We start from the raw sequence: 22275 nt of genomic DNA, 5'->3' as shown, positions 1-22275 counted from the left end.
GTCAAAGCCCAGGTCAGCAGCTGGTCTTGAGACTTAACTACAGCTCTGATTTTGGTGTTAGCCCTGAGCTGACTTCTTGCAGCTTCTTCTGAACCTTGTTCATATGGTATCTTCTAGTTTTCTCCTCTCTAGAGACTTTTAAGTCTAACCTTAGTCTAATCCTTCTGTGCACCAGGTAGTGCTGCTAAAATGGCCTAATGTAAAGCTAATTAACATCTGATGTGGGGCAAGTCCAGTAGCAGGTTTCATTTCCCTAGGAGTAAACTGCACGTGCCCCAGTACACTTCCAGGGGGGCACTCTATTTCTGGATGATTAGATTGTTCACTCTTCAGAAATGCTTGCTGTAATGCAACTTGGGTAGAACTTATGTATTTTTCTTTATAAAATTAATTTTCTGGCAAGTGAAGATTCTTGCCACATGTCCTCAGAGCACAGTTGAATGGTTAGAGTATCTCAGGTTTCTGTTCATTTTTATTGTATTAATTCCAATTAGTTGTCTTGCTTTCCTTCAATATGCTTATTTTTCCAGATACTTAGTAAACAGGATGGAAGAGGAAGGATTCTGCACAGTCAGCATATAAAATACAGTCAATAAAGGAGATAATATTGGGAACACTTTTTAATATAAGACCACCTGGAAGTTCTAGGCAGCACATGTGCAGATACACAGAGGACTCTAGATACACACATGAGTTCATGGAATACACACATGAGTTCATGGAATATAGAATTGTAGAAGGTGCACGTACACAATACAGTCCAAACATCTGGGCCAGTGGTACTGTTTTCGTACAACTTAAAGAAGATATAAGGTTCAGTTTTCTAGTAGAGCAAAGAAGTCAGTGTGGAGTGAATGAAAACAAAAAAATAATTAAGTTTATGCACCATAAACTGCATCTGTGGTACATTGCAAATGTATTTCAGATAAGGTGGGACCCATACCCTAACTCTTTTGCAGACTTAAAACTCACATCAGGTGCAGAGGGGCATCGCAACAGTGCCATCTTTTATAGCATGCCAGTCAAGACCCCTCATATGCACCAGGGCAAATTATTTTAATAAGCTGTACACAGTGTGGGTCCTCGACTGCAAGGAAGATTAATGTTTCTGAGAGTGGACGAGGGTGTAGCCCTGTAGGTAATACTAAAACATGCTCCTGAGCATGATTCCCTCAAGCAGTCCCACTTCCCTTGCTCTATTTGCCGAGAGCAAATTGAAGTCCCCTCATATGAGCAGCAGCACCACAGGCAATGCAATCAGCATAATAACTGACAGCTGTTGCTCCATTGCCTGAAGACTTTGAAAACCATCTATTATTTAAAAGGAATCTTCGGGCCACTCTGTTCCTAAATTTCTCTACCAATGTACCACTCATAGCATGTAAGGCCTAGAATTATCTCTCTCCCTTACTAGAGTACAAAATTAAGATTAAAACATAAATAGGCTTGAATGCTGAGCCATTCTGCCCTTGCTCAGCCTGCAGATGTGGGTAGCTATTGTCCAGTAAAGATGCTTTTTAGACAAGTGACTGCTACTTATTTCTCCCTATGTTTGTACCACTCACTGAATTTCATCTAGCGTGTATAGGAAATACCCAGCACATACCTTCTTTTTTTTTGGATCCCATATGGACTTGCTCTGTGATTTCAGGATATGTAAGTCCTAGTCCTGTTGAGCTAAAACATGTGTTTGGAACTTCTGGAACATGCTCAACTTCATCTCACTTCTGAAGAAAAGGTGTCTTTTGATTCATGCTCTAGATTAGGACTCAGAAAATTAGAGATTAAATATTTTTGCTGTGTTCCAGACAAGCTGCATAACTTTGAGAAAGTAATTTATACCCCTCTGTTCCTAAAATCATATACTTTATAAAAATGTGGGAAAACAGTATTTTCATAGCTGACAAAGCCATTATCAGGAGGTGCTCAAATACACTGGTGACAGACACCACAGGAAAATCGATTTGTAACTCAGGAATCCTGTCCTTCAGATCACTAAATATCTTGGACATAGTGGGATAAAACATTTTAAAGACAATTGCTCAATCTATGGAAATAGAAGAGTTAACTGTTTGTACCATTTCAGCCTGGACCATATGGATCCAACTGTGTATAACTGAATCTTTTTCAGTTCCAGAAGCACTTGAAACCAAACCACTGTGTACAAATGGGATCAATTAGACCACAAATAGGTATACATTCTCCCCCACCCCCCCTTTACTCTCCAGTGGTATTTTGGATACTATGATGTTTTTTTTAGCGCAAGGTTCTATTGAGTTTTAATTGTTTAAAGTTGGGATGTTAGAACAGCTTTCCGTTGCTGTGAAGAAGCTGTTCTAGATGCCAAGTTCGTATGATCAGTCCTGATCTGAAATTACAGAATACTGGTTCTTGTAGCACTTTGGGAGGACAATCTAATCTTATTTTTCCAGAAATTCTAGACCATCAGTGAAAGTTTGGGATGCCTTTAAAAAACAAATGAGACACAAAACAATACTAGTTATTCCTAGCAAAAGTTATAGGTGCTAATTCTGATTCAACAATGCTCCTGCTTCACATTAACTTCTACTAGATACTTGCTAAGCCCATTGGCTTTCTCTTAAACCACTTGCCCTTTAGGACATTTTACTATAGATACCTGGCATATTGCTATTATAGCAAGGGGAGAAAAGGGGCTTTGGGGAGTCATCAGAAGTTAAGAGGTGCATAACAGAACCTGTGGCTATTTGAGAGTGGCAGCTACTACCATACCTACAAAAACATGCCCTGGCCAGCTGAAAGTATAATAGTTTGGATTGCTAGAAACACTGAGATCTGCAAGCAAAATGTTCTGTCACTATAATGCAGAAGGCACAGGTTACTGAAATGTCAATTGTGCTTGTAAGTTACAGGAAGATGTTGCTAGATGTTGCAAGAGATGATGGACAAAGCGGTTCTCAGAGGAGGAAGGGAGAAAAGAATCCAACACAGATTAGAGTGACCCCAGGGCCATTTGAGTTGGCTTTACTTGGCAATCTCACAAAATCTGAAGAAATTACATGGCAGTTTCCACTACTAATGGAGTATATTGGACTTAATATTTTTCAGAGCTGTCCTCCTGCTTTTGCTGAGAAACAAGAATTTATGCTAATGAAGAATACTTGGCTGTTCAGTCTTGTTTCCCCTCTGGCTTCATCTTACCTGATTTCTTTTTCAACCAAAGATAATTCAAAGAAGTTCACTCAGCTCTTTTCTGAGAATCATTATGGAGAAAATGTGACAAAACAAAATGTTGAGTTTATGATTCCAAATGAACCACTTCCAAGATCTCAGTGACACTAAAATATTAGAATAAAGTGAAATGGAGTGCAAAGAGGCACAAGGGATATACACATGAAAAGTCAACAGAAAAGAAGCTTGAAAAAATTTATTTAAGGCTATCATTTAATATCCTTAAAGCTTAGCCTTTTTATAACAAAGGTTTTAAGAGGGATATTCACTTCTCAGGCATTTGTAACTGCCAGCCCCTTACAAATAACACATATAATTGGTGATTGAATCCTTTGTGTGTAGAATTCAACTTTTTAGAAAAATAATTTTATCATTAAATATAAATGGAGTTACTTCAGTCCTAATAAATGGAAAATATGAAGATATGGAACTTTCATAGTCTTAAAGCTGTTAAGATAACTGTCCCTTAGACAATATGTTTTCCATATATAAACCTTTGGCAACACTAAACTATAGTACAATTATTTCCTGGCATGCAAGGTGTCATAGCTTTGTTACATCCAATGTAAATGACAGAATACAGATTTCAGAATCTCTTAATAACTGGCAGTTGATGCAATGAAGATCTTCATTTATCCCATTTTTATTCTGCATTTTTACTGGTATTCTCCCAAAAGGTCCCTGGAAAAAAAAGCAGCAGCAATTAGGACATATAAATCTCCCAAGATTTATGAAATATGTGGGGAACATATTTTTTCTGTTTAAGAGTTAGCAGATGTTAGTTCCACAGACCCTTCAATGCCTCTCTCTAATAACAGATTGAAAACAATTGTTGCTAAAGGAAAAGGCTTTTAATAGTTTCTAATAATTTTCCCAAATTGTTTGTTTCAATGCTGAACTACAAATAAACACAAAAATATTAAAATGTTAATAAAAACTGTATTTTCACTATAGCTTCTAAATTTTTTGAGACAATATTGGTTGTTTCAGATTTTCAAGATCAACTAGTCAAGATCAACTAGTGCTTCAGTAGTCAAAAGACTAAAAGTAATTAATTTTTACAGAGTGGACATCCAACATTTAAAAAAATCTGGCCACTCACATGTGCCTTGGGTTAGCATTTTATTATTTTTGAAATACTTTGTTAATGTTAACAAGTAATTCTTAAATATTAACCTGTTCACAGAGCTTGGATAGAAAATGTTGCTTTTCCAACAGCATTTGCCTATACACAGTCAAACTAAAGCAGGGTTCTTAAACAGTTAGCTATCAGGAACTCAGATTACAGTACCCTATTCCCTAATGACAACCCACAATTTGAGGCAGTGTTTTATATCACGGTCTTTAAAGGATAATCAATTTGGTGTGATTTTACCAATAAGTAGTTCTGATTTTATAATGCCCATACAAAGGAGAGTTTTATTTTTCGATAATTTAATATGACCTCACTTCTGGTAACATTCAGTGTTAAAATTCCCCTCAAGTTAGGTGGGAAACTATTAAATAGGTTCACCACTGATACAAAATACAGGTTATATTTGGAATGAGTTCATGAGTTCTGTTTAGTGTCTTATCCTTGTAGCACTGTCTGTAACAAAGTTTGTAACACAGTTACAGATATGTCAATAGTTAAGAGAAAAATTAGCAGTATTTTCGCTATGTATGACAAATTCATTTAAACCCCCAGTATATTAAGAATAACACAATCAAAATTCAGGCACCTTTGGGTAACTTTTGTGTTAATCAGCCATTTTAGGAACTCTTTCGCAGCCATATCATCAAGGACTTTGTTGATATCACTCGTGAAAGTGCCATCTGCATGTCTTCGGCCCATTTCTTCGGCCACAAGAGCTTTTTCTGGGAAACTTCAAAGGGAATAAATTATCAAACAATTTGCAGATCGAAATAAACAAACTGTTTAAAAGGACCTCATTACAGCATTCTAATACACTGCACATCTCCTGTGATTTTAAGGAGATAAGGGTTGAGCCTGATGTTATGGCTCCGTACAGCATGATGTATATCAGAAAAGGCATTATTTTAACAACAGAATAAAGCATGGAAGTCTCCCTTTACCAGATGAGTACTGTTCCTTCAGGTGAGTCTAAATTCCACTCTAGCATTTTTTGGAAAAGTCATACATGCAAAAACGTATCTCAGTCTGCAATGTCTGTGCCAAGTAGATTAGACATCAATAAAACTCACAGTAGATTTACTAAGAATTGTTATTTAAGAAATATCACTACTAAAATGTTATAGTCAAATTTTCATACATTTATTTCTATTTTAATTGGACTTAAGTCCTAGTTATGTACTTACAATTAGATTGCATAAGTATTTAGATATTAAGAGCAGCAACTATTTTGGGGGGGTTAAAATAACTCGGTTACAACACCTGTATAAAATCTATGCGCTTGTTTGCTGTACAATAGCATTTTATATTTGGAATCAGATCCTGATTCTTGCTCTATCCTTTTTTGACCATTGGAATACCATTATGCCAAGGGCCTGGTTTAGAAAACTTCCCTCTTGTTTCATCCCATCAAATATAGGAAGATTTTAATGAATTCCATTAAGGTGGGTAGATACTGAAGCACACTGTTCTCTGGGACCTACGACAGGTAGACTGGTTCTTTTCATGCAATAATTTCAGGGAAGACTATATACAAGTTTGCAAATAATACTAAGTATTGGGAAGCAGATGGGTAGTCTACATTTAATTGTCCATCTAGGTTTCTAAGCTCAGTTCATCACAGCTAGGTTGTAATCTCTCTCTCTTACAGATACTGAAATACCCTATTTCTCCTCATGAAAATAAAACATGACAGAAAAACAACTGCAAATCTGAACATCACTACGAAGTGGCAACAGCCTTTCCTTTCTCTCTATAGCTGACCTCATTTATTTAACTCTGTTTTTTCAGGAAATCATCATTATTTACAAAATTTACTGTTACCTGTTTAGTCTTCCTTGACTACAACACACAATCTTGTCTTACAGATTATATTTTATTGTTATTTATTATTTTTATATAGTGCGAGAGACTTACATAGTACTTTACAGCTGGTAGAATATATAATCAGAGGATGAACTGAAATCCCTGCCCCGAAGAGCTTACAGTCTAAAGGCACAAATAAGTATAGAACAGTTTAAAGGTGGGGAGTGGTATGTGCACGGTGTAGCTCCTAACCATGCAGAGTTGGAAATATGATGAGATAGAAGGTGCCTGCAGGAGATTGAAGGTAAGGCTGTTCTAAGTGTAAGACTATCATGAAAAAAGATGCAAAGTCATGAGTGAGTAGATGAAGTGAATAGGCTTGAGAAATCTGCAATGAGTATGTGGAGAACAAGATATTAATTGAAAGAAATCAGAGACATAGGTAGGTCAAAACTCTGGAGCACTGCGTCCACGAAACCATGAACCATAGCAAAAGAAGTAGAGGTGTCTTAGGAAAGGAAAATAAGTCATAGTTGTAGGAAATGATAGTTATTTTGGCAGCAGCAACTTGGGGAGACTTTGTGGAGCATGGGAAGAGGAAAAGAAGTCATAAGTTGCTGCTGGGAATGATCACCAGCACATGGGGTACAGCTGATGACATTGGTAAAAAATTAATCTTGGAAATATTGCAGGGGAAAAGACTGGCTGTGAAGGGGAAAAAAAGAGAAAGTAATTTAAGATGACACTGACTTGAATCATCTCAATGATAGTTAAGGAGACTGTAAGCAATGTTATGTGAAGGGGGAAAGGTGGTAGTTAGAGGAAGGTCTGGTTTAGTTTTAGATATGTTGACCTTAAATATAGCTTGACCTTTTAGAGTGTAACAGCATACTGAACAGGTTTGTTTTAATCTGTATTTGAACTTAGTAATTTAAAGTGGTAGCCTAACACCCACAGAATATCTTCTATTACAAAAGAAAAACATGAAGTACAGCAAGAATGATCAAAAACACATCAAGGTTTCATCAGACTTGATTTCTAACCCCAAAAGCAAGGCAAAATTTAATAATAGGAATGGATGGATTCTTACTCTCTTCTTCCTCGTCCGTTCACTAACCAAGCAATGAACTCTTTGGCAGCTTGACCTTCCAAATAAGAGGTGATATCACTGGTGTAGGTGCCTTCAGCATGTCTCTCAAATTCAGCATGACGCTTGGAGATTGCATTGCTGAAAGAAGAGCAATACTCTAGGAGCAGACTGCATAAAGACTTAATTTTTTTTTAACCTTTATTGATTTCTATTTCCCACCCACCAGACTAGCATTTCTTATTAGGGAGAGGGTTTTTTTTTTCTTCTCAAATTACTCTTGGTATTTTTTTTTCTTGATGTCTTTCAGTTCTGAAGGCATTTTCTGTGCTATGCAATACAGTTTTGTGCAGAGATGCCTGAACTAGTTCTGAACAAATCAAATCAGGTGCTGAAAGCAAATATACCTGCATTGGAATGGTCTGCTAGATTAATTAGCTATGATCAACAAACTGTATTGTATTCTACAAGACATGCTTTCTGTTACTTCTTGTGTTAATCTAAAAATTTCAGTTAAGCCACTCCTCCTACCTTCATCTTCATTATTTCTTAGCCAATCTGTTCAGACTTAATTCCTTTTGAATTTACATTTTGAATTGTTTTGTGAACACCCTTTTAATCATAATTCTGACCAAGTCATAATCTTGGAACAATTTCAAGCCTGATCACCTCCAGCTTAATAGAGAAAGACAATTGCCTTCTCCCTCCCTACATCTCATTGTGCTTCTTTCTCTGATATAGCACAAAATTATGTCACACTGGCCCTTAGGAAGGAGACCTGCACTGAGAAGTAGACATATTATGGAATATTTTCCATGAATAAGTTCCCTAGCATTTCTATTTCAGAATTTGGTAATTTCCACCCAGTTTTCAGGGCCTCTAGCTCTTTCTACTATTTTTTATCTTCTTGGGATTTTACCATTCCTCCTAATTTAGTACCATCTGCACTTTTCATCAAGCATGCTAACTAGAGTTGTTTGGAACATTTTTAATGAAACGTTAATTTTTTGAGATATGCTGTTTCATTGAAACTGAAACATTATTACAGATTTGTTACTGATACTGACTGTTTTGAATGGAAGGATCTTTGTGATCCGGGCTATCCTCTTTGGAATTTCTGACAAAAGGAAGAATGAATATAGGTATTTCAATTTGTTTTGCAAAAACACTAACTGGGTTTTTGTTTTATTTGTTTCAAATTTCCAACCCCGCCAATCCTCTCCCAAAAACATTGTCAAGAAACAAAATTCTGGCCTCCAGCAGGTCTTGTGTTCTCCTTTCCTGTAATGAGCGGTTTATGTAACATAGGACTGAGTGCTTAGGGCTGAGCATTGTATTGCGCTTTATCAGCTCTCTGCAAATTGGTGCCTGGCCATTCTCCTTTCATGAGTCTTCTCACTGGTTTTCTTTTCCTCAACATAATGGGTTTTTTTTTCTTCAGCCTTTTTCTATACCAAGTTTTTCTTTTTATCTTATTCTCTACTCTCCTTTATTACTTGGAATGTCCTTTCCTGAAATCTGTTCTCATCCTGTTGCATTCCTTGAAGCCATTGCACATAGCTATAGAACACAGGTACAGGAATAAATAACATACAGACATTTCCTCTTTCCTTGTAAAAAGCAGGTGCGAGATAATTTCTTTTGATAGGTATTTCTTGGATTGCAGTAACATTGTAAAGAATACTGGTTGTTTTCTTTCTTGTTTAACAGAAAATGAGCTCAAACTGTTTTCAAGTAACAAGTTGTGGCAACTAGAATACCTTGAGAGCTGGTCCGGGAATTTGTCATTTTCTTTGTCCTCCTGTCCTTGTTGGCTGTAGTGGAATTCCATAATCATTAGATCATTATTACCAGTACATTGCAGAGCATGCATAAGCTGATAAGATTTTATTGGTTATAATTTAAATATTATGATAAACAACCATGACTGATAGGTGAATATTATAAATAATTTCAGGCTTATGAATTTAAATTAATACAATATCTAGAAATAGTTACTTTATGCTTTAAAGACTTCCACAGGGATTTAAAAGCATTAATATCATAGATTTTTGGATTCTGTGAACAGATCCCTAGAACACAGGGCATAGACTTACATGCTTTTACATTATTCTTGCTCTCAGCTTGGTAGCTTGTGTTTAATCAAAGTATATTTTCAAAAAAACTTGCCAACTCATGCCTTAACAGTGTATTTGTGACACTGGTAAAGTATCCAGTGGTCAACAAAACTTAAACCTTAGCTCCCTTTTCACAAATGAAATTTCAGGATTAGAGTATCCATAGAGATGAAAGTTTTATTAAGCCCCAATGGCCCAGACCTTTACATTATATTTACATATCTTATTCTATTGAACTTAATTCATTCACTGAAACAATCTGTTCCAAAGAGGCTGAGATAGTCTTTTTAGATGGCATATCAGATAATATACTGATACTACGCTTGATTTATCCAAATCCTTTTGACTGATTTTGCATATATTCCCCATTTCTAATAACGTATTAACATTATCTGTAAATTTTCCTTAAGTACTTTACTTATTTGGGGATTATACATGGTCTGTGATGGGAAGCTGAAATCAAGAAACTGAATTCAGCTAGATTTTTGGCTGTTTCTCCATATGGAGATCTATAGCAATGAGACCAAAATGCTTACCCATTTCTTTTAGTGCTCATTAACCATTGCACAAAGTCCTGAGCTCGTCTAGTGTCCAAGTACTTGCTGTAATCACTGGTGAATGTGCCTTGTGAGTGACGTTTCACTTCATTCAGCTGTCTAGATTCCCCTAATGGTTCAGACTGGGAAGCTTTGAATGATCTGCGAAAAGTTTAGAACTTGTTAATTGGCAATGGTTATAGTACATTCTACAGGTACATTGACTTTTCTTTTAAAAATACTATTTTATACTCTCACAAAGTAAAATCCAGTGGCATATTGATCACTAGCAGGCTAGTAAAATGAATCAACATAGCAGATCAGATACTACACAATTACAAGGTCTTCTTGGCTAACTAAGGCAACTATTGTTTGTAATACCGAAAACTTCTGTGCTATCCGTTGCCATATTAAAAACTTTTGCCAATTCCAATGGTAGATTAAGTACTGTGTAATAGTATACAAAAAACTGTCTTTAAGTCATAGTACGTTTTGCTGCAAACTATAAGAAAACAAAGTTCAGGCCAAGTGTTTCTAGAAGTTTGATCTAAAGAATTTACCTTGATTTCTCCTCTGTATCCTGAAGAGGATTTTGCCAGCTGCCTTGAACTATCATTAAAAGGAGCCCAGCAACAAAATAAACACTTTTCATTTTCATTGCCTGTCAAAACAGAAATAAGGCAACAAAGAAAAATGTAACCATCTTTACATACATCTGAATCAATTACATCGAAAAGAGACATCCTTAATGCTGATCTAAACGTGATGATATTGAGACCCCGTGAGGACGAGGTCCATGTCCAGTGCATGGAGGCTGTAGTGCCTTGGGTAGGCATTCAAAACACGTAGTCTCTGTTCTAGTCTTTAGGCTCTAGTGTCTATTCTAGAACAGAAGGTGAGCTGAGAGCAACTGCATCCTCACTTTCTTTTGTAATATAAAGGTCTGTATCTCCTTTGCTCTGTGTTCTGCTGATGGCAAGCATTAGATCTGTTTCTATAATATCATTTTATTGCAAAACTAGGATATTGGTGTGTCTTTTTATTTTTTTCCAGCTCATTCACTAGAGAAAAAACAAAGCAAATCTCTGTCAAGAATGCTGTCATGTTAGCAGCTCCCCATTCTTTCCTTCAGGCCCTCCACCCTCCTTTTAAATTTTTTTTTTGAAAGAACAGATATTGCGGGCCTCTGGACTTAATAATGACTTATTAATAGGTGTGACTCCTTAGAAATAAACAACCACCAAACCACACACTGGCACGTGTTCAATTCATGACGCGATATGTCAAGTTTTGCTTGTTGCACTATTGACATAATACTTTATTTCAGCTTAAAGGCTCCCATTATGGCGCTATATGGGATACACAAGATATGTGGTATATACTTCATATTAATGATAATAAACCAAAGCAGAAAATGTGTCTCCCAGATGTAATTCTTACTGTTACAGGTCATTCTATTGGCTTCAACCATGTAAAAGAAATGGCTACATTATTATATGTGTCTTCATCACACACACTGTAATAACTTGACGAGTCTCACTGACTTTAATGTGAGATCATTGAATGTAAACTAGAGTATTAGAGTCTGTACAAATGCTTTGGTGATCCACAGCCAAGCTGTGATTCCCTTACTTGCATTAGTGACTGGTTTACTCATGCAAGTAGTACAGTTATAACTTTTAGTGAATAGTCATGGTTGGGAATAAGGCATTCTCTAATCCCCTAATTATGTGTGCTACAATTTTCATTATTTAATGTAGTATTATTAGTCTGTTGACACATGATCCCCTATAGGACAAACAGTTGAACAAAGAAGTGCTATTCATTTTAGGCTCACAAAACCCTGTGCAAAAGGGACTATGAGCAGCTAATGGCTAATAGACTCAAAAGTGCTTTGCATAAACAGGAAATGAGAGGAAATCTACTTACAAAATCAACTAGTATATATTGGGTTTTTAAAATTATTTTGGATCACTTAAATTTATGGAATGAATGTATAGCAAAGGAAATGAATTTAAAATTTGGTTAGGTACTTTTGACCTTGACGAAGAAGTTGAATATGCCATTTATTCAATGGCTAAATGCTCATTCATTGAATGGTGAATAGTAAATGCTTATTCATTCTAACTTTAAAATCAGTATGGATCACAATATTAATCTGCTGTAAAGCAACAGAAGTTACAATGACTTCACATCAGCAAAATGTCACTGCAAATAATTTCATCAGGTACTTGGACTGATAGTTGTGTATTTGAAAGAGCCCTTCTGCCATCCATGACACTTCCCCATGGGAGTTTATGTAACAGTCTGAAAAACAAAGGGAGATAGGAAAGATGAGTGCATTGAAGTGAAGTGGTAGGTGGCAAAGTAAGACCCAGGCAAAAAACAGCCTCCCCACTAAATGTAATCTGCACTGAACTCCTCTCGCTCCACTGGAGGAGTTATTTATTGAAATTCAATGATTTATAAAATAAGGCAATCTGAGTGAAAACATATCTATTCTCTATTGTAATGCCTTGTCACAATAGGCTGAATTTAAATATACTATGGCCTGGAGGAAGCCATAAGAAAGTTATGAAGGAATGATGTGTAGAGAAGGTGCGGATTACTCTGTCTTGAGATTTAAAGCTGGCTCTGTGCTGAGCAGTGCAAATGGGGGAGCTATATGAACATCTCTGAAAAAGTAAACTCCTGTATCAAAAACCTTACTGCTGTAGGACTTCTACTCTGCCCCAGTAGTCTGCCCAGCTTCAGAGCAGATTTTTTATGAAATCTGTTTCTTCCATCTATTATAAAATAACTTATAGTTGGAGATGCAAAGCTTGACTGTTGGCAGGCATTTTACCTATGGTTAGGAAGACTGTATTGCTTCTGGTACTTTGTGAGGCCTAATTTTTAAGAGAATCTTAATGAATAATACAAATATTTTACTAGAATACCTCAGTGTCAGTATCAAAATATTTAAGGCAATCAAAATCTTAATCAAATCTTAATCAAAACCAGGAAAATAAATTGATGAACGTAAGATTTTCTGGTGGATTGTACTATTTAGGCAATGCAAGTTGATTTCCCTCTCTCCACCAGAAGCCACTGCCAGTGTTGCTCATTTTTTCATCACTGTGCATGGAGACTCTTTTCTGCCTTCTGTAATGTCCTGATATATGAGATTTGATGCCTACACTTGCACATATCCTGCTATAACACCAACAAATACCGTAGTGGCCATGTAGTCAGCCCTATTATAACTCTAACTATAGTGTTGAACTCTCTTTTCACTGTTTCAATTTGGAGCTGTAATTTGGTGGTGCAACACTGACATCCAATGTTTATCCCAAAGAATGCATAATTTCACATTTCATAGGCTTCCAACAATGGAACAAAAGCTCTGCCTATGAAGAGATGTCTCTGCTGTGGTCACAAAAATGGTTTGGTTGTAATGTAGTGACCCCCATGCTAGCTGATACAGCTGTAAACGAGTTAACTTAGACACCAAAGAAAGTCTGGCTATTGCACCACACATGAGTAAATTTGCCCTACCTAATGATATGCTAGCAGTTTGGAATACTTTTACTTAACCTGAAAAAATAAAAAAGATAGTTTACAGCTGCCTGTAGCTTTGTTAAACCATGATACAGATTAGACATAAACCTAAGTCACTGAGGTGGAATGAAACAAATAGTCTAGTCATTAATCCAGCCTCCTTATAGTAATATCAGACACCAAAAGCTATTATTTTATATAAAACTTATAAAAAAACATATTCAAAGCCCACTGCAGTCAGTAAACAGATTTTCAGTGATTTCAATATGTCTTGGCTCTAACTCATGCCTCAGTCCTACAGAGCTTTCAGGTGTGAACAGTCCCATTGGCTACTTTATGCCTTAAGAATATGTTTAAATTTAAATGCATGTTTAGCTTTCTAAATTTTTCAGAATCAAAATCTGGGGAGATTACAAAAAAGAAAGATGTATAAATGCAGTTTTTTGAAATTAATACAATTTTCAAGTAAGAGAATCCTTATTAATAAAATAAGCATTTTCAAAAGCTATTAAACTTCTGTCAAATATGTTTTTTCAAAAATTTAGAATCAGTTTTGTTTGTTCAACTTTTAGTACTTGCTATTGGTAACCCAAACAAGCCACAGCAGTTTTTGACAAGTTGAAGAAGCTACAGTTTTTAAAGAAGAAATTGCTATTTTATTCTTGGGGACACAAACATGTTTTCTAGAGAAAAAGAGATGATCAGCAAAATAATATTTGTTTAGTTTATTCCTGCTAATCAATTCATTTCTCAATCGGAAGAAAGGTTTTAATTGCTCTAAGTTATTTAGGTCACCAGTAGATACTGCTAAAAACCATGCAATCTTACTGTCAAGGTGCAGGAAAACTAAGGCTAATCTTACACAGAAAATTTTTGTTCCTATGCATATTAGACTAATGAAAATGTTTTAATTTCTTTCTGATTGGAGATGAAAAACTTAACACATCTCAGTTTGAACCACCAGAAAGTATGTAACAAATATGTCTCTCAAATCTTGATCAGAAACTTACTTGAATATTATTTCCTTGATCAACCTGATTTTGCTAGTTTTTCCAATATATTTTACTGCAGATGTCTTTTTTACACTATGTGCAATTTTAACTAGCTTAATTTCATTGAGTTTTCAAAAAAGAATCTTTCAAAAGTCAGATTTGTATCTATTTCCAGTTTAAAAATATGAATTATGGAGTTACAGCAGTAAAAAAGGGAATATTTTCATATGAAAATGTATGAATGAATAAAGTAATTTCTATTGACATGAAACTGTTTACAAATAGCAGTTATTTCTAATTATAAAGAAATTACTTTTTCAGGTAGATGTACTTTACATCTAATTTACCTACCATGTTATAATGCCTTGTGGAAAGTTCTGTAAAATATAGCGGTTCTAGCCTAAGGAAATCCATAGTAGGATGGAAGACTAAACTAAATTTTATACAATAATCACAATAACTATTGAAAGGCTTTAATTTTTACTTTTGTGCTGTAAAATTTCCTTTTCAGATCTTATAGTGATATGAAAAGAATAGTTGCTTGAGACAAACTAATCTAAAAGTAGGGCAATCTGTAGGGCGATGGAGTGACAATCTGTCTTGGACAGTTTTAAATCAGTGTCTATATAAGCTCACTTAATTTGTTTGCATTCTGCTAATTTAATCTCTGTTGATTCATATTTAGGCAGTATCTATAAGGAGTGAATATTTTTAAACTCATGTTCATTAAATAGCTCTAGAGGAGATACTAAAGGAGATAAAAATATAAAAATCAATAATTATGTATCTCACATTTAAATTCTTACTACAATGCCTGTCTTTCATTTTCTCATGGTTAATCTTCCTTCTTTCAATCGCTTCTGCAACCCAAACAGTTGATTTCCCTTTTTCCGATCATTCTCTGTTGAACTAATTCAATAGATTAAAAGATTTAAATGATGATGTCATTAACTCCAAACATCCATGATTATAACCACAGAAGAAAACACCAATTTGCTGAAAGATCCTGCACCTCTATTGCAAACTTTGGGCAGTACAATTCAGATAACGCACTCAGCTTTCTCAAACAAATTGTACTGGTAGCTCATATAAATCTTACCTTGTTATAGTTTGAAGTGATACGTAGCAGTTGCAGAAAGAGATGCTACTCTCTCTTCTGGAACTATGGCAAGCCTTGAGGATCCTGAGATCTGCCTAGCTGCCTCTTGCACAGACTTATATATATACTGTTCAGCTCTAGTAAGCATTACGAGAGTGCATCATTGCTGACAGTTTCCTTATTCAACTTAAAAAAAAAAGTCATCATATTTGCTATTCATTTCATTTGATAATTTTACAAGCAATTTCACACATTCATTCTGCTTACTTTATGACATCAATGCTAACATGGATTTGCAAAAGGAGTGAGGTAGCAATGTCCAAAGAAGTAAATATCAAACAGAAGGGCATTAGGATGACAAACAGTGGGCTAAAGGTGCCTGGGATTAAGGCAGCAATTTCTCCAAATTCTGATTTGCCACATTTAACATTTAGTATTGAGCAAAATGCCGTTCCTGTTGACATCAATAGCATGAACTTCACCTATCAATTTTAAATCAAGGTTTATAAATTTAATATACTGTTAATAATAACCAACACAACTCCCCCAAAGCCCTTGAATGATTCTTCAAGTAATCTTGTGCCATTATAATGAACATGAAGAGATGTGAAGTACTGCAGTGATGGCTACCCACTATCAAAGCTAGCACAGGTCAAATTTAACAAAAAGATTTGATTACCCTTAGATGTAAAATGCCAACTCTGTGAAGTCTACTGTATGCGAATTCATACTCACTTGAGATCTATATGCCAAACATTCATTATAAACTGAGTTTCACACTGTGGCCTACAGATTTATGCAAGATAAGCCTTTTGCTCATGTCTCCATTCTCTACAAGGAAAAAAAACAAAACAGATTTGAGCTTTGTAGCTGTGTATGTTCTATGCAACTATTGTCAAGGTCCTAAACCATTCCGTAATAGGGGCAATTTCATAGCTGGGGTGGGGCAGTGTTGCCAAAGAAGACTATGTTCAGCCATCTGGTGACCATAGGTAGGAGAGATTGACACAAAGCTTGTCAATGGCCCTGGCAGCTGAAAAATCCTGCCAGTCAGGAATATGAGTCTTCCATTCTGTCTATGAAGCAACAAGTGAGAAAACCCCCTTCAAGAAATTCCTGGCAAAGTTTTTTTTTTTTACAGACTTTTTCATACATCATGATAATCCTTTGTAAAATGCAAAAGGACACCAAAAATGAAATATTATTACATATGTAAGGTGCCAGGCAGTCATAGAATCATAGAATCATAGAATGCTTTGGATTGGAAGGGACCTTTACAGGTCATCTAGTCCAACCCCCCTGCAAAAGCAGGGACATCTTTAACTAGATCAGGTTGCTCAGAGCCCCATCCAACCTGACCTTGAATGTTTCCAGGGATGGGGCCTCCACTACCTCTCTGGGCAACCTGTTCCAGTGCTTCACCACCCTCATTGTAGAAAATTTCTTTCTTAAATCCAGTCTAAAGCTGCCCTCCCTTAGTTTAAAACCATTGCTTCTTGTCCTGCCACAACAGGCCTTGCTAAAAAGTCTGTCCCCGTCTTTCCTATAGGCCCTCTTTAAGTACTGGAAGGCTGCTATAAGGTCTCCCTGCAGCCTTCTTTCTCCAGTCCAGGAGACACATTAAATTTGAGGGACTTCAACCTTGAGTTTCAGTTCTGCTCAGTAGAGGGAAGGGTCTCAAATCAGTGGACATCTCACTGAACATTAATGACAGCCTGTGCTCCAGTCTGGAGTGGCCCATCGTCTAATTTGTGGCATGAAGCATACATATTACAGCAAACCCTTTTATTTCCCCTAACACTGCTCCAGGAAGCGAGCAAAGAATCTTCAGTGAGGTGATTTTCTGCTGGCTGACCACAGCCAGCTTGGCATAGCCCATATGACACAATTGAGGCAGCGTATAAATTTAATAACCCTAGTGTTTGCCTGGAGTGGCAAAAAAAAATTAATAGATCCTTCCTAGAGCTCTGTCCTAAATACCTTGCTGTGGTACCACAGTATGGGTTTAGGGAAACATTAAGTCTCACTACATAGTCAATTTTAATTTTAAATAATCAATTTTAAATCTTTTTTTTTTTTTTGTGTTAGTGTAATTTTTCTCTGCTCTTGGATCCATCTACTGAGATTCATGGTCCATTTTTGTCATTTCTAGCTACAATGCAAGTGTCTACTAATGCTGCTGCTGAAAACTTAAGAGCACAGCTTCTGTTCCTCTCATCATTGCCTTCTGTTTGTACCTTCAGTCATTTCCGAGAGCCTTATTTTCCCTTTTTGTTACTCATCTTTTTAATTACTACTTCTTTCCCCTCTTTTTCACATGTTCTCTTCCCCATGGCCTCTTTATTCCTGCTCCTAATTGTATTTTTCACACCCATTCAGAGTCATGGATTCCCAGTCACTGATTGGCACAGGATATACAAACTTGCATAGATATTTATCAAACTTGGCTTTTCAGGTATTTTTGTTTGAAACAACCAGAATTACCACCTCCATATACCAGCCTTCCCTAGGCAAACAACTGTGTCACATCTAAGACATGGTGCCAAAGGAGCCAAAATAAGCCTGGAAACAACCTTGTACCCCAAATCTACTTATTTTCATGAGATGCCGATTTCCCTGAGATACTTTATCTCAGAATTACTTTTAAATCTACTTTCTATTTACACTTTATGAGCGTTATATAGGGGATGCAAAATCACAGTTTAAATGTAAGCCCAGCACTAAGTGTTAGAGGCACTGTCTCCCCGTGAGGTTGGTCAGCTTTGCGGCTCCTGCGGGCGAAGGCGGGCTGCCCAGCCCTGCAGTACCCCGACAGGACAGCAGATGGAGATCAAAGGGCCGTTTAGGCCTTTTTTACACCAGGACGACACATGCACACTTGTTGAAATGGACTGCTACAGACAATTATCTCACTGCATGTTGAGTTAAAGATACATAGCTTTCTAAACAGGCAATACAGAATGTAAGACAATATCATCTCCTCCAGGAAACAGGCAGTTCTCTTCTTTTTGTTTAGCTCTGTTTATTTTCTTGTGTCAGATAAAGTTCCTTTTTTACAGTAGGATGATTTCAGAAAAAAATATATGAGAGCAGCTCAGTGCACCTGGTTGGGCAGGTTGTTACACAGGCTATATCATCTAGCAGGTCATCTAGCATCTAGAAGGTGGCTGATTATTTGTTTTTTAAGTGATACACAGACAATAAAAAGTACAGGAAAGAAGTGAACACCCATCAAGAACCATGCAACCTTCAGTTGCCATAACTGAATCTACAGTAATACTATTTCAAGAGCACAGCAAACAGGAGTTACTCAACAGAAGTAGAAAACTGTAACGAGTGCATGAAACATGCATATATACTCAGGTTTTTTCCTTCTCACATTGTAAAATACAATAGTTAGATGGCACCCTATGGCAAAAGTCAAGGGCAACCTCACTCTTCTCTATATTATAGTTCACATATGAGACAGTACTTCAACTGAGTCAGACTGAGACAGAACCTGAAAGTGACCTGCCTTCAGGAAAGTTGCATCTTCACACTTTTCACGATTCACTTGGAGTCATTAAAAGATCTATATCTTAGGTTCACTGTATTTGGAGTTGATCAAATTTTCCTGCACCATCATCTCAGCATCAGGTAATGGCTGCTATTAAGGACAGTGTACTGTGCTCACTGGACAAAAAAATCTGTGGGGAAAGTTACAGAAGAGTTAAAATGAGAAGCAGAATTCTTACCAGCTGCACACTGAACCTCATGGTCTAGCAGTGACAATTCCAGTTGGCATGGCTTTTTGGAAAAATAGGACCAATGTATTTGTTGTAACTGGCTAGCATATTCTGAATATCATAATTTTCTAGGATGTTTCTCTCAACTCTTTAAGTGTTGGTACAAGAAAAAAGTAATTAAAAAAATTAAATTGTCAAGGTTTGAACATTTCAATGAATTAGAAAGTTGCTGACTTTTGAAAGTAAAAAAGTAAAAAAATCCCCAACAAATGCTTTCAAAAAAGTGAACCCCCCACATTTTTCTGTATATTTCTTCATTACACTTTTATTGTTATTATATTATTATCTGTTCCAGATTTAAAGAACGTGGGAGGGAGGAGGATGTATCTTGGGGTATGACTACAGGCCCACACCCTTTTCTTTCTTACACTGCACAGAAAGCATTCTCTCTCTAACCTTGTCAACCATGAGCTCAGAGGCTGGGCTGTGCAGCCCCTTTTATTTTCCTACCCTTGCTGCATGATAATCAGCCAAAAGAGCCCTGCACTCCCCTTCTGAGAATTAGTGCAACATATGTAGGAAGAACATATGCGTAAGCACATACATAAAACATATGCATCATGTTACATACATACATGTGTACATATATATAACACACAGAGATGTGTGCATATGTATGTATACAACTCCATGGCTACACTTTGGAGAGCAAGAATGGCTTTCTGAAACAGAGGATTGGTTTAGGGACTCTAAGCCTTTCCACAGCATGCAACTCCATGCTCACTGCCATGGATGCTGATGGGTTTGCACCTCAGGAAAGAGAGCTATTGTAACTATGCTGCAGCCCACACTGCCTACTCACATACATTGGAATCACTCCATTTGAAGTCAATGGAGCTGCATCAATTTGCGCAAGCAGAAGAGCTGGCCAAGTATGTACTAGTTACTTTACATTCTGAGAAGACAATGTTCATAATTGAAAGTAATACCAAATGCTCTTAGCAAATACTATGAATTATTCAGATTAAATATAGAGCCTTCAAATGACTCTATAAAATGTTCTAAACAGCTGTGCCTTGTAATTGGAACTGACTGGCAAACTGGAAAGTATTGAATGTAGTCTGAATTTGACTTGATATCTGAGTAAAATGAGTATAACACTAACCGTATTCTGGAGCCTGGCTGGGGTTATACTTGGTTTTCTACTAATGCTGTTTTCTCTTCAGGCCTTTTCTTCTTTGCAGCTGCAGTAATCCTAAGTGAAGCAAAGCATGTAGCTCCACGTTTGAGGTATGAGGATTGCATGTTCATTGATATGTACAACTCACACAGCATGAATGAGGTAGACAATGAAAATAGGTGTTGGGGAATGAATGGTTTGGAGCGGAACCAGTGGTTTTCTACTATTTATGTACACTTCAGTTCCTAGAATAAAGCAGTTTTCGCTTTGCAGCTCTAGTTTTATTTTGTAAAAGGTAACCAGGATTCATAGTGGAAACTGACTTGTAAACCACTGTATCTGTGGCTATTTATCAAGGGCCTGTCTACTTAATTCAGAACAACTATGTCCCATCTTCAGAGGCTTGTATACCTTGTTTATATGACAGATATTTGAAGATTAAGTTTCATTGTCAGAAGTGGTATTTGTGGGTATCTGAAGTGTGAGATCCTTATTCAAAAGATAAAAGAAGAGTAGAAAGTGCTCAGCATTTTCCGAAAACCAGATCTTCTAAAACATTTGAAAGTGGGAAGCAAAACTTTGAGGGTATTCATTCATCAGCTTAGAAAATCTTGTCACAAAAGCTGTAATTTCTTAGTTTCATAATAAATTGTGTTCCAGTGTTGGCTCTTACATACCATATTCTGTGTCTGAAGTATAGATATATATACTTTTTATTCATATATAAGGCTAACTCTTAAACATATTTTTGTTAGCTTCAGCTTGATTCCTTAGGACAAGCCCTTTCACCTTGAACTGTGTTGAAGATCTGTTACAGAAGAGCCAATACTGTAGGCTAGATTAAAAAGGAATGGGGCAAATAACTGTTCAGTGAATGTTTGTGGTGATGCTTATAACAAGGATTGTGACTGTAGACAGCAACGCAAAATGGAGAAGTTCTCTTTCTAGAGAAGAAAAGGCTTGGGAGGATCTTACCACTGTATATAAATATCTGAAGAGACGGTATAAAGAAGATGGAGCCAGGCTCTTTTCAGTGGTGCCCAGTGACAGAACAAGAGGCAACAGGCACAAACTGAAACACAGAAGGTTCTGTCTGAACATAAGGAAACACTTTTTTACTATGAGGGTGACCAAACACTCGCAGAGGTGGCCCAGAGAGGTTGTGAAGTCTCCATCCTTTTAGATATTCAAAAGCCATCTGGACATAGTCCTGGGGTACTGGCTGTAGGTGGTCCTGCTTGAACAGGGAGGTGACCTCCAAAGCTCACTTCCAACCCCAACCATGCTGTGATTCTGTGATACTGTGATGGTAGATTTGAAGTGCTCTGCACCATTTCTAATGAATGACTGCAACGTTACGTTATTAGCACGGGCCAGCAATTTGATGTTGTGTATGTTTTTAAGAGGGTTTTTTTTGACACTCACAGCATCCTAGGACATTTTCCTCCAGGTCATCAAAGTACATGGTTGCTCAATCATAAAGCTTTCAGGTTAGACATTATTCCAGCAACTCAGTGTAAATGCCACACTCTGCTGAAGACATTCCCATTCTTTGGCAAGAACACTGTGTAAGGCAGATAAATTAACAACAGGAGAAACAATGAAGCAAAAATGACAGCAGCATGATGCACTTATTTTTTTCATGTTTTATCCCCACAACTGCTTCCTACAAGCCAAGGTAAATGGTGGACTGTTTGGAAGATGTGTACTCTGATTGCCTTAGGAAACAAACAGACATAAGGGCAGATTAATAATGAAACAGCTAATGCATCCCTTGGGAAAGAGATACCTTCTGTTATTTTATTTGACACATTTTCCTGAAATGTCCCTTATTCCAAATACTTCCAGAAG

General features: G+C 36.7%; 1 protein-coding gene across 1 annotated transcript; it reads right to left on the bottom strand.

Annotated features, from left to right (window-relative positions):
* Positions 1 to 3397: 3397 nt before the first annotated feature.
* GCG (glucagon) lies at positions 3398 to 22266 on the bottom strand. Its single transcript, XM_075511889.1, has 9 exons — positions 21850 to 22266; positions 16255 to 16350; positions 15520 to 15705; positions 10449 to 10549; positions 9889 to 10050; positions 8996 to 9049; positions 7239 to 7376; positions 4932 to 5075; positions 3398 to 3891 (listed from the first exon to the last, which is right to left on the bottom strand). The coding sequence occupies exons 4-9, from the start codon at positions 10544 to 10546 to the stop codon at positions 3867 to 3869; spliced, it is 621 nt and encodes a 206-aa protein (XP_075368004.1). The 5' UTR covers positions 10547 to 10549; positions 15520 to 15705; positions 16255 to 16350; positions 21850 to 22266; the 3' UTR covers positions 3398 to 3866.
* Positions 22267 to 22275: the final 9 nt, after the last annotated feature.

Source organism: Mycteria americana, chromosome 9 (assembly GCF_035582795.1).
Source record: "Mycteria americana isolate JAX WOST 10 ecotype Jacksonville Zoo and Gardens chromosome 9, USCA_MyAme_1.0, whole genome shotgun sequence".
Classification (NCBI taxonomy): Eukaryota; Metazoa; Chordata; class Aves; order Ciconiiformes; family Ciconiidae; genus Mycteria; species Mycteria americana.
This window is presented reverse-complemented; position numbering and strand designations above follow the sequence as displayed.